The sequence below is a fragment of the Miniopterus schreibersii genome (genome assembly GCF_964146895.1).
Source record: "Miniopterus schreibersii genome assembly, chromosome: 3".
Lineage (NCBI taxonomy): Eukaryota > Metazoa > Chordata > Mammalia > Chiroptera > Miniopteridae > Miniopterus > Miniopterus schreibersii.
Genome location: NC_138103.1, coordinates 40,433,103 through 40,447,111, shown reverse-complemented (window position 1 = coordinate 40,447,111; position 14,009 = coordinate 40,433,103). Strand labels below are relative to the sequence as shown.

The 14,009-nt window shown below is 38.5% G+C and overlaps 1 protein-coding gene across 1 annotated transcript in view; it reads left to right on the top strand.

The window, feature by feature from the left end:
* Positions 1-3,059, top strand: part of COMMD10 (COMM domain containing 10) — a 122,372-nt gene extending 119,313 nt beyond the window's left edge. Inside the window, exons 6-7 of the mRNA XM_081133619.1 lie at positions 1,448-1,507; positions 2,216-3,059. Of these exons, the coding sequence (XP_080989745.1) occupies positions 1,448-1,507; positions 2,216-2,254 (99 nt within the window). The 3' untranslated portion in view covers positions 2,255-3,059. The remainder of the gene's footprint in view (positions 1-1,447; positions 1,508-2,215) is intronic.
* Positions 3,060-14,009: the final 10,950 nt, after the last annotated feature.

Below are 14,009 nucleotides of genomic sequence, written 5' to 3'. Positions count from 1 at the left end.
CTGTGTGCCTATCTAGGGGTACAGCAAATCAGTTGTTGACACACTTATTCAGTCTTCAGTACCTCCTAACTTTTGGCTCAGGGAGTGATGAACTTGCCTTGCTTTTCCCTCGGTTAAACCTAGGCCTGCCATCTCCCTGTAACTGCTGGGAGGAAACGTAGCACTGCTGTATCATGCCCATTCAGCCTTTGGAGGCTCAATGATATGTGTGCCAATAAGCCAACTAACTTTTATAATACAGTGTGAAAAATTAATAGTTTTAAATCATTCCCAAAGGATGAGGCTTTAAAGAAGATATGCTTTTTCATTCATTTTAAAGCATCAATACTTAGGTGGGTGTATAAGAGAAAATGAAGTGTGGAATTGATCTTATGTGCTTGTGGGATCAAATGGCTTCATGGAAAGGGAGGTGCCATCGCTCTGTTGACTCTCCTGGGCTAGCTGGAGATACGTTGTTTTAAAACTGTTGGCTTTGTAAGGAGAAATGGAAGTCATTTTAAAAATATAAAACAAAGAAATAAAGTCAACATAGACGCTGACTACTAGAATTAATAGACCACAACCAATTAAGTACATGAATCAATATCTGCAACTCTGCTTCTGAGTTCCTGGTGCTTATTTTATGTCATGTGAGCGTGACAGTGTGGTCTGAGCAGGTAGCACATTCTGGGCATTTTTCTCATGAACTTTTACTTCCCAAAGGCACCTTGAATAAAATAGACATGTTTGAGCAATCTCAGAAACTAGTTTAAGTTTTCCTCAGTTTACAAAATCAACCCACGGCAGGCTGGAGTGGGCTGGGTTAATGTTGCGCTTTCCTCCACCCCCATACAGCCACACGCAATATTATTTAGCATCTGTAGCATCCATAAAGGCTTCTCTATAGCATGTGAAGTAAAAGGAAGGACCCTGTTTAAGTCCCAGCTTGGAAGCTGTTGTGCTAATTGTTAGCTTTTGCTGAGTGTGTACATTGGAAAAGGTGGCAGCCTCAGCGTGTTAGGATCGTAGCGGTTAGATGCCTGGAGGCAGCAGCTGTGCTGATGTGAGGCGTGAATGGCTGGCTGGGCTCCATCAGATATGCCGCCCCCAGTGTCTGTATGTAATGGCATTTACTAGATTTCAAATGGACTGCTGAGAAAGATGAAATATAATCTCATGTATTATCTCAGTCTTGAAAAAAATAGATAATGAAATTGTTCTCTTGCTGGCATATATTTTATTAACCGTTGCGGAGTCAACCTAAAGAACAGATGTCCCTATAGAGTTGAAACCTTTTGCTAGAGTGTTATTAAGTGCCTTTGTGAGTTCTAGGAACAATGGTGTTAAGTAGATATTTCTTTTAAAACCACTCAGAATAATATGGCATATTTGGGGGCTAGCTGGAGAGGGAAAAAATGCAATATAAATTGTATACAACTAAATTCTTTTTTCTTTTTCTTTCTCACAGAGTCTAGAGAAAGTTCTGGTAGAATTTAGTCACAAGGAGTTGTTTGATTTCTATAACAAGGTCAGTATTTTAAAAATAATTTCTGAGAAGTGGGTTTTTTCTTCATGTTCCCTTCATTTTATGAATTCTTTTTTAAAATTCCCTATTATGGAACTAAGTTCTTTAAACTTTACTTGTAAACTCCTTATGTTTCACAGTAGGAAGCATTGCTGAGATGAGAATCTTACAAACTAAATCAGGAAGAAGATGGAAATGGTTTTAATTAATCAATAGGATTATTGCTTTACAGCAATAAGTAATGAATTATGTGGTACCTAGCCACTGGCACTTTAGATATAAAGTAATGCTAAATATTTTAATTTCTGGGTACAAGGGGAAAGGAAGATGCCAGTCCTTAAAGATTTATCATTGAGCCTATTTTATAATTCTAAATACTGATTTTGTAATCTAGGAACACCCCCACCATCGCCACCACCTTTAAAAATCTTATATAGTGAGCATTTAAAATGAAATAGCTGTGTATATTTAAAACAGTAGTATTTAGAAATCCTCCTTTACAAATTTGAAAACTTAGCAAGCAACAATTCTGATATTGTCACATAAAAAGAAAAAAATTTTAAGTGGTATATTTATTGTTGTGAATGGATTTAATGTGCATAATTGCCCATGCCATTCTCTCTCTTCTATTTGCATATTTCTAAACAACACTTCATATGAATTTCTCTCTCTTCACCAGCTTTCTTTCTTTCTTTTTGTCTTTGTAAATAGCTAGAGACCATACAGGCACAACTGGATTCCCTTACATGATGCTTCTGAAGACCAGTTTTTCCATCACGCTCCTGCCACCTCATTACTTTGCTTTGAAGATAGACTGCCAGGCTGTGTTTTCTGAAGGATTCAGTAGTTTTCTTCTTGTAAATTATATGGTTTATCACTTCTTAGACAAATAATAGCTAAGGAAAATCATTTTATGAGGACCGATGTTCCAGTATACATTCTCTAGTTCCATGAGCCAACAGCAAGTAATTAAGAACACTTGCTTTAAAAAAAAAAAAAAAGTGAATGCCATATTGTTTTTACTGTCCTGTTGTTGCTTTATTGCTTAACAAGGTTATTTTTTACCTACTTGATGACACCTGTAAGTATCAAGGAGGGTCCATGGATACAAGGTATAATGTACCTTAAATACGGAACTTCAGTAATTATATTAGTAAAATTAAGATAGTAGCCACATGTAATCAAACACATTACAGTATTTTTTCTTGACTATAGTGAGTATATTTTGCTTTGGAAATAATATAGGAAATAAATTAAAAATAGAGCTAGTAGTAGTTAATCCGGTGATTCCAGTGTGAGCATCTCTGTGCACTTTTACTTTTTCTGTGAGTTTAGTGATTTAATAACAGTCCATGTTCTTTGTATGCTTTTCTTTGTACTGAAGATTAATAATGATTCACTTCATAATGTGGGAGACAGATTCAGTCATGAATAAAAAGAGTTGTAATGAGTGCTGAACGGGCATCCTTAAAATTTCAAAACAGATAACGTTTATATTCTCTTTCTGTAAATATGTTAATTCATTTCAGTCAATAAAATTTTTGTCTTAGAATTAGTTGAACTGAAGTGCACAGTACTTTATGCTATGAACATACATATATATGAGTATGGTTGCCTGTAAAACATAATATAATTTTTTATTAATGAAATATTTTTTTCTATATTATTTTCAGAGAGACAGAGAGGGAGGGAAGGAGGAAGGAGGGGAGCGGAAGGGGGAGAAAATGAGAGAGAGAGAGAGAGAGATTGATTCAAAATGACTTTTCTTCACATGAAGGAATTTGACTTCAGAAATGTCCTAAACAGACAGAGCCATTGATATTAAATCACATTTTTTTACATGAGGTATCTGAGTAATACAAGTATTAAATGTCTCCCAAGTAAATATTCACTGTATAGAATTTATGCCCTTATTTATATGTGCACTTCATTGTTGTTGCATAAGGATTGGGAGTTTGGATTATTTCATAAAGTAAATGTTATAGTTGCTGTCCATAGTTGATCGATTTAAAAAGTTTTAAAACTTGAACTTCCATTGACAGCATATCTGGAAGACATATTTATAATATACTAAGATTTGTTTCCATATGTGTCTTATGGGATAGATCTGTCTTATTTTCTTACGCTCTGTTCTGCCAGACCCCGGAGGGAACTACCTACTGTAAACATTTTGATAAATATTCTGTCAGTGGAATAAACGTATATCCACTCGGGTTGAGTTCGTTAGGGCTTCCTGACCATATGGATAGGTAGAAGTTTTCATTGGCCTCACAGCCGACTCAACTCCTAATGCAGGCATCTAAATTAAATGCGACAGTTCAAAATGAATTTTCTAATAGTAGCTCGTTTTAGGCTCCCTGAAAGAGCTGGTTTTATATTCTCTAGCTGTATATCTACACCTGTACAAAAATGTGGTTGTTTTCTCTCCATTAGTCTAGTTCAAGAAAGTCTGATCACAGGCATTGAAGAAAGGACAAGTAGAAGGTCTGATTTCAACTATGAACATATTTTTTCCTGAAGTATATTTAATTGCCGGTCATTTTATTCCCTAAGGCACCACTGTTGTTTGGATACACAGGTCAAAGAAGATATCATTCCCAAAAAGTATTAAGTGCATGTTATTTTTAATAGAAATAAGGAGGGTGGGAGGATAAGTGAGGACTGGAACCTACTATCTTAGCAAATAAATATGTCTTGTATGAGTGTTTGACATGAGGACTGAATAAAAATAGAATTACTTGTTAGAAAGGAACCAGTGTACTATTTTCATACCTATTGCAAATATCTATAATTCTTCAATTATAAAATATGATTATTTTAAATTAGGAAATAGCAAAACTTATAAGTAACCTAAATTTATAGAATTACATCATTTAGAAATGGCTATTAAAGGCATTTTACCAAAATCTACCAGATTTTATTGAAGTTTTTTTTCTATCCATATCTTTCTCTTTTTTCTCTTTTTTTGCATCCTTTCCTAACAAATTGGAGTAATGCCATATATACGGTCTCATACTTTGCTTTGCTTATATAACATTATAACATGAACATTTTTCTTTTTCTTATTGTCTAAAATATAATTTTCATGTATATTAAATTTGAATGAGCTACACTTTATTTAGTTATCCAATCTATTGTTGGATGTTATTTTCAGTTTTTTAAAATTGAAAGAACTAAACAACTCACTGGTGAATATCATTATATATAAACCCTAGACCACATCTCTTATTATTAGCGTAGATTCCTAGGAGTGGGATTATTATGTTAAAAGTATGAAGATTTGTTTTCTATCTTTATCTTTAATGGAATTTTATTATAAAAATAATAATTGCCCATTGTAAAAAAAAAAAAAAAAGTAAGGTCCTCCTCTGTTTTGCCATCTCATTCCCCAGAAGTATCTACCAACTACTTAGAAACATTTGGTTTATAAAGTTTTACACATCTTACGTAAATGCCAACACACACACCCCCTCTTTGTATAAGTATTTATTTATATTTATTCTAAGACTATGTTTGATATTGACAAGTTGTTTCTCCAGAAGCTCATATCAGTTTATTCTCTAACCAACAATAAATGAGTATTCACTTGCCTCAAACAAACTTTAATAGCCCCTCCTCCTATGGTACATTTCATTCTCAATGTTCTTTTTAACCTGCGATAGGGTTTGGGGAAGAGTGTGAGTGAGAGTGGGTTGAAGACTCGAACATCACTAATTACTTTGGATTTTTTAGTTTGATACCTCCAGAGGGATTGAAGTTTCCTCTTCTAAAATCAGCAAATGTAAGAGGCAATAGCACAGTATTTAAGTATAAGAGCATTGAAGTTAGACATTTATTTCCTCAACAAATAATCAGTGAGTTCCTAAGGTTGCCAGGAACTGCGTACTTGAGGCACTGTGGTAACAGTTATGAGCAAAATAAATACAGTTCCTGGCTTCTTGATTGTTACATTATGTAAAATTCTTTTGTGCTACCAAACTCACTCTAGGGACATTTTCCCTTTTTGGTTTTGAAGAAGCAAGCTGCTATGTTGTGAAAGGGGCTGTGGATAGAACCACATAGCAAGGAACTGAGCGACCTCTAGGAGCAGCAAGAAGCTAAGGGCCTAGGCCCTCAGCCCTAGAGCTACAAGGAAATAAATCTGCAAACAACCTGGATGAGATTGAAAGTGGATTATCTCCCAATCAAGCCTCCAGATGAGAACATAGTCCAACTGACCATGATCTCAGCCTTGTGAGATCCTACATGAAGGACCCAGACTCTGGGTTCATGGTAATTATGAGATAATACATGTGTATTCATTTAAATGTCTAAATTTATGGTAATTTGTTATGCTATAATAGATAACTAAAACAACCGGATTCAAATGATCACTGGATTCAAACATAATGCCAATCTATCCCACTCTTAATTTTTTATTAACAAAATAAGGTAGTAGGTATATTAAGGGATGAGATCAGAATCAGAAATATTTGAGCCCCGCCGGGCATGGCTCAGCAGTTGAGCATCAACCTGGAATCCAGGTGATCGGGGTTCTATTCCTGGTCAGGACACATGCCTGGGTTGCGGGCTAGCCGATCTATGACTCTCTCATCATTGATGTTTCTACCTCTCTCTCTCCCTCTCCTTTCCTCTCTCTGAGATCAATAAAGATATATTTTAAAAAAAAGAAAAAGAAATATTTGATTCTGATTCTTTCATTTATACAGTCATGTAGTCTACGGCTCCTTTTGTGCTACAACAGCAATATTGAGTAGTTGCAACAGAGAGCATATGATCCAGAGAGCCTAAAATATTTACTACCTGGCTCTTTATAGAAAAGTTTGCAGACCAATGCCTTATATTATGCTTCCCTGGAGGTGGTCTTCTGAGGAATATAGCAGTTGATAGGGGATACATAAACCTGTAAGATGGATGTGGTATTTGTTTCTATAGCATCACTTTTACTTTAATTTTTGTCAATCACTTGGAAATTAGAAATTATGTTTCCCATCCTCTGCAGCTACTGCAGCCATGTGACTAGGTCTCACCCATGAAACATAAGAAGAAATGATACTTATCTTCACTTTTCTGTGTTTCCAAATCTGAAAAATAGATTTGGAGCTGAGTGAGTTTTGACTGAGTAGACAAAGACAATGCCTTAAAGGGTAGGGAGCAACAACATGGAAGGAAGCTGGGTCCCTGAGTGTCCTCATGGAGCAGTACTGCTGATATGCCCTTAACAAGCTGCTATCTCCAGACTGTTAACATGAAAAATAAAACATCTTGTTCGAGCAAGTATATTTGGGATCTTATTAATACAGCAGCTTTAGCCCATAGCCTTACTATTGTGAGTATAACATGATTTTAATTAGCCAATAATTTAGAGCATTCATATTTTTACAGAGAAATGAATATTTTATGTCATATAGTTCAAATACATGTGAACATTAAAGAGAAAATGGGCAACTTCAGGCTAAATTCACAGAGCTACTAGGAGGATATATTCACCCTATTCCCCCAGTGTGGTTACATGGAAGGAAAAGTTTGAGAAACCATAGGTATATATTGTAAATTTCCCCTAGAATCTTGACATAACCCCTTTTCTATTGTTGAAGAAGAGGGCCAGGACAATTCTGACTTGTTCAGGCTCATTAGTCAGAAGCTGCTCAGGAATTAGAATTTAAGTTTCAGATGAGTCAATTTTGCTTCCTTGAAACTTTATTATGCAAATAGTTCTCAATACACCAGCCTCATTTAATGCTAAAATTAGGAACACATTTATTTGAGGGATTTTATAGTGAAGTTTAATGGCATTTATAAATTTGGAGAATTTCAAGATTTTATCATCGCTTCCTCGATAACCGCCCTGAATCTTTGTAAATGTCTTGCTTTTCTCTGAATTGTTAGGTGTGCCAGCTGAGTGGAAGCCTACAATTCATATCTAAGTAGTGGCAGTTTTAATAGCCTGCTTTATTTGTTTTATTTGAAATGGAAAGTTGTTAGTTTTTGTTTCAAAAGAAATAGTCTGCAAAGACAAGAAAGCTGAAGCGGGGCCAGTCTATAAACATGTAAGGAGAAGGGATGCTACAGGATTAGAGAAAATGTTTTAATCTCCAAGGCAGGAAAAATAATGAATATATAATAATGTTCCCTTAGTAAAACCAGAGTTCAGTCATTTTTAGCATCTTTTAATGAGAATTTATGCATCTCAATTTATAAAAGACTTGGTTTTTTAAAAATAATATTTTCTTCAAAGGAATCTAAGTACTAAAGGAAAGAAGGGAAAAGCAGTTAATAGTAAATTTAATAGTTGCATTTATTTCCAAAACTGAGTTTTAAAGAATACAGTACATCCAACCTGAATTGTTTAAAGAAAAGCCAATAATGTTTTTCTCATCTATAATAAATAGATTTGCTGTGAGGCATGGAGCTCAGTGATTTCACAAGGTCTTTTCCCATATCTCCTTGCTTCTGAGATTGCCGTGTTTCTTTTGAGCTTTTTCCAGTCCACATTTCAGACTCTTCCTACAGGTTCAACCAGGCTACTTATTAACAAAGCAAAAAGCTGTCCCCGGAAACAGCCTGCTCTAACCCTTCAACATCGGAAGCTTCAGCATCCCTTTCTGTCCAGGATTGTGGTTGTGCTTTGGCAGCAGAGCTCAGTAATTTTCCAAACGATCGGAGAAAGTAGTGACTCACACATCCCAGACCATGTGTTCCGCTTTGTAATCCAGCCTCTCACTCTATTACACGCTGATGTAAGTAGTCCTGTGAACATCAGGGTACTTAAGAAATATTGGCTGAGTGAATTAATGGAGTACATAAGTAGTTTTCTCCCTCTGTTTCTCTTATTTGCACAGTACCGTCTGTATTCTAGAAAACAGACTACACCATCATAAACCTCAGATTTACAAGAGTAGTTTTCAAACTGCTTTAGCCAAATACATTGGTAATCCCATTAGGGAGTAGCCACATCTCTTCTGGGGAGAATCTCCTGAAGTCATTGATCCTTTCATTCACTAGAGATAGACACGAGAGATACACACGAGCTAGAGATACACACGAGAATAAAAGCCTGATAACCTGCTAGAGGCCCAGATTTCTCAAAGAATGTTTTACACTTGACTTGTCCAGAATGCTAGAGCTGTGAAGTTCTTCTCACAGAAGTTCTCACTGCTGTGAGATTTACAATAGTAGCGAAGTTGACCTAGACATGTCCTGGTACTAGTGCTGCAAAGACTGAAAAACAACTGTGTTCCTACCAAATTCAGAGGTGATTTATGTGACAGGGCCCAATGAAGTGCTCCAGAAAGACATCTCAGTATATTGTTATATTGAGATGTATTTTAAATATGTATAGATTTTATGAGCTCATTACCCAGATTTTAATTTCCTATAGAAAAGAGTAGCCTTGATTAAAGACATACACATATGTGCACTGCCTACAAAAGAGGCTTTCCTCACTGATGTGGGGCAAGTCAGTGACAAAGTTTTAGAAAGAAGTGTCCCCTTACAAGAGTGTTCCAAGTTATCACAAATATACAGACTGGATAAAAATCTGAACAAGCTCACATAGATAATGTAGAATGCAAGCAAGAGGCCAAGAGCCAGGTAGAAACTGAGAAACTGTTCAGCGTCATTTTACTTAAAATGTTCCCTATGCAACCGAGACCATGCCTTTAAATGCACAGTCCAACACTAGAGATCAGTTTCTCCTCGAGAGAGTGATTGAAACATCTTTCTACCTCATGGCAGAAAAGGCCATCTTTGTCAGAGTTTTCGTGCTGAAAAGTGTGTTCTGTACTTTTCTTGTGTGATCTAAACTGAGTAGAGTAGTAAGAAAAATTCAGCCAGTTTGGGTACATCAGCTTTCTGGACTTGCAAATTACCCAGAGCAGGCTTGACCCACTCTGGGAGTGGCCGTCTTTGCTATTAACCTCTGTTGTAAACGGAGGTCTTATAAAAGTTCGTCTGCGTAGTCGGCACAGATGTGTTAATAGTTTCTCTGAACTGATGGACCAGTAGAGCATGACCACCATCTGTAGGGCTACTCCTTCAGGCACTAAATGAGAATTTTCCCAAACATGCTGACTTTATAGTGCTGTGGTTCTCCTCTGTTGGCTTCTGGGAACCACTCCTTCCATCTCTGATTTTTCCTGGATCATTTTCCTTGGTTAATGCTATTCCCATAAATGCATTTATACTTTAGGGCTCCTTTTCTTTAGATTACACTTTCAGTTCAATTTGTAATCAGACCCGGATGGTGTGGCTCAGTGGTGGATCATCGACCTATGAACCAGGAGGTCATGGTTCGATTCCCTGTTGGGGCACATGCCCGGGTTTTGGGCTTGGTACCCTGTAGGGGGCGTGTAGGAGGCAGCCAAGCAATGACTCTCATCATTGATGTTTCTATCTCTCCCTCTCTCTGAAATCAATAAAAACATATTTTTAAAAAAATTTTGTAATCAGGATAATCTCAAAAACATTTAAATTAGTTTTCCTATTTAACTCTGTAGCCTATGGTGGGTGTTCCAGGGTTTCAAAAGTGTTTGCCTGAAAAGGTAGGACCTCACAAAGTCAAATTTTCTTTCTTAGAATTGTATTTTTTGAGAAGTGAAAAAATTCTCTTATAATTAAATAATTAGTCCTTATTTCATCAGCCCTCTAAGACTAAATATGAATTTTAAGTTTTACTAAAGAAGCCATCTCTTTCATAAGCTTTTCTGTATAGGGTTTCTAATAGAACATTTTTGTGGGGAGAGGGTTAATGTTTTATGGGGAAAGAGATGCTTCTGTTTTTCAACTACTTAACTGTTTTTCTTTCTCTTAAGGAAGAATGACTTGCCATTCTGTTTGGCCAATTATAAAATATTGATTGGCCATGTTTACTGATGGACAGAGTACTGTGGAAAGACCGTGTCTGCTCATGGTGAGCCTCTGTGACACTTCCCGCTTTTATTCCATGGGTTGGAATTGCCAGCAGAACCAGCGATTCCTCAGGGCCTAGCCACCTTTCTCTGCCTCGGTAATGCATCATTGCTTTAGTTTTTTGCCATGTGGCTGAAACGGACTAGTTACAGTTCAAAATTTGAGGTGAAGCTGAGGTGTGTGGGGGAGAAGGGCAGGAGGGTCCTTCTTAGGCCCTAAGAGTGAACTATGTGCTCTGGCCTTAGGTAAAGTTTCAAGCTCTTAGGTTTCAAGCTCTGAAAGGTAATAATAAAGTGTCACTTTGTTTCTTATTTGCTATTAGTCTTTCTGTATGCAGCTACCTCGGGAGTGTCAACGGTTGAGGAGTGATTGGCAGGACAAGATTTGGGCATTTGGAAATTCTCTAGTCAAATGCCATTAAATGCGATCACAGTTTACTCTCTGTCCCTTATACATCTTTTTAGCAAATCTGTGTGATTTTTCAGTGGTAAATGTGTAGAGAGCTATGGACAAAAATGTCAAAGGCATCATTCATACCTTTTAACTCTCAAGTGGGCATTGACTAAGAGAAGAGGGCTTTAAAATCAATGACTCCCACTCCCTCTGGAGAAGATCAGCTTGACACTTCTAACCATCCATTCTAAATAAGCAAAACATCCGCTCCTCTCAGAACAGAGGGGAGACTTCACTGAGTCAATTTCCAAGGCTCGCTGGCTGCTCATCTGCTACAATAGACCTTCCCGCGGGGATGGAAATTGGCCTCATGGTCACCTTCTTGTGCATTTCTGAGCAAGAATTTGAACTGGAACTTCCCCCTCCAGCTCCCTAGGAAGCTAAGGATGTATGAATGTGCCTTTGGTAGCCTGATATGATTCTGTCTTTTGACCATTTGGTGAATTTGTAGAAGGAAAAGAACAATAAAAAACAGTGCTCCTCTCTTTTCAGACTAAGCGTTTACAATGCAGCATGGCTAAGTAGGAAACAGAGAAAAAGGGGGGTGAGATTCACTGACTGACCAGGTTACCCTTTGTGCTCCGGCAGCAGACGTCCGAGCCACTTGAGGGCTACTCTGCGCCTTCTTTTCTAAATGTGTTTTGTTATCTGCAAGTGGGGCTGACACATCAAATGAAACACACAGGATTTGCTTCAGATGGGAATGAATGAAAGACTTCTTCCATGTGTTGGTTCCACCCCGCTAAATATCTACCCCATCCCAGTGTGTATCTAAAGCAGAGCAAGCTGATTCTGCAATGCCAAGTTGTTTCTGCCTCAAACAGTTAACCACTACCATGCCCAAATCCATGTGCCTATTAGCTGAACTTCATCCACAAAATGTGTTATAGGCAGGACAAAAAAATTTTCTCTAATTATATGTGATGCTTAGCTTTAAAGAGCAGTTCGATCCCCTGCAGGGAGCTCTGAAATGTCCCGGGATATGTTTCAGAGTAATTAAATTTGCTTGTCTTTTCCTGCCTCTCCTTCAGGACTGCCATTGTGGGGGAGGACAGCCAGATGGCAGAGGCTCCTCTCCCAGACCCATCAGCATGTCCTCAGTTTTGGCCCCCTCCAGCCACAGCTTGTTCCCAGCTTCCTCCCTTACATGAATCAGAAGCAGTCCCAGGACAGGCAGAGTGGGAGCCCAGACCACCAGGAGCTTGCCCTTCAGGCAAAGACAGACTCTTCAGAAATCAGGCAGGTTCCGACCTTAAACAGCCCCGGCTGTCCAGACAGAGCCCTGCTGTACTCTGAGGTTTCTGCTGCAGAAATACAATAAATGAATGAATGAATCACCAGTTGCTTTGCATATATGCCTTGATTTCTTTATTTATTAAAAAAAAAAAAAAAGGAAGGGAATAATACAGAAAGAAGTGGTCAGAGATTTTCTCTGTGTGTTCAGGGCATTATAGTTAAGGAAAATGCATTTGGTAGTCTTATGATTATATTCAAATGGGAGGCTAGGCAAAACCTTAGCTGGACATCTCTGCTTATTCATTCATTCACTTACACATTTATTTATCCAACTATTGAGTAGACCAACAAGTGGGGTTCTGCTGGGATTCTCTTATTCTGCTTGAGTATCGGGATCTACAGTAAGGGTATTGTAGATCCTGTAGGACCTCGGGAAGAAGCTGATCGGGGGCAGAGAGGCTCTCCCTCCTCACTCCTCCAGCAGCTTTCTGGTGGTGGGAGGGAAGGTGGGAACCCTGGGTGTGGGCCACTTCTGAGGAGCTATGGTTGGTCCTGGTCAGGCATAGCATTACCTTCAGCTTCAGCTCCTCAGTTAATGAGACTGTCAGTAAATGAGTGAAACAGTACAGTTCTACTAATGAAGACTAATTAACTGTCTGCTTCATGCCAGTTAGTGTGTTAGGTGCCAGAAACTCAAAATAAATAGGACAAGGTCTCATCTCTGTGGCCTTAATACCAGGCAGAACATTACCCAGCTGGATGGGGCAGCCAACGTAATACTGAATATAACGGACACAGCAGTGACCCACAGGAAATGTGTAGCACTTTACGGTTTACAAAGCCCTTTCATACCCCTAATCTCATTTGATCCTCACAGTATTCCTGTTTAATAAATTGGACATTTTATAGATGAGTAAACAGCAAGTCACTTGTCCAAGACTGCACAGGTACACTCAGAATTTCTGAGCCCTAGTTTAGGACTATTTTAATATCAATTTTTGCCTCAGCTCTGAATGTCCCTTTTAATTCCTGCTCTATAATAATGGTTGGAATCCCCCTAAGCTCTTCTCCTTTATAGTGGGCACCATGTTAAGCTTTCTCAGTGGAGGGCGCTGGAGGAACAGTGCAGGAGGAAGAGGTCACCAGGGTAGATGTGAGGGCACTGATGGGGCTCTGCTTCAGCCATGGGTCCAGAATAGTCCTTTGACCACTTTGCAGCCCTGGCCTCGCTTGGTGAGCACTTCCCTGTGGCCTGCATACTCTAGGCCTCTTGCCCAGGGCAGTACCTCCAGCTCCTCTGCATGCCCATTCCCTTGCCCACCAACTATGACTCACCTGTGCCCAGATTCCCTCTGCTCACATGCCCCCTGCCCCTCAGGTTTGCAGTCCTGACATGGACACTGGGTGCATCAAGCCTTCTACAAACAGTGACTTTCTCTGTGCACCTGTGAACATCTGGTTATTGGCTGTGGCTTACCGACTTGCAGAGGGTTGTTTCCTGCTCTCCCAGTGGCTATGGACAAGCTCTGGCCTGGGCAAACCAACACACTTGTTTTCCATTCAAATATACTTCAGCTACACCTTCTCCAACAAGGCATGAACCCCAGCCTTGAGGACGGGAATCCTCTTCCAAGTTTATTCTTCCTTGGGCACTCTCAGCCCTATGGGACCCTATAAAGTTCTCTTATGTTTATAGTTAGCATTTTATCTTAATGAACTTAGTTCTTTGTTAAACTTCCCTTATTTAAATCTCTGTGTAGTCACAGACTAGGTTAAGGAAATAGTTAAAGTTTCTTATGGGCAGGGATCTCGTCATATGTCTTTGATCACTTCATGTACCTGCCATTTTTGATGCCTGATACATAGAAGAGTCTGAATAAAGACTGGTTGACTGAGCACAGTTTAA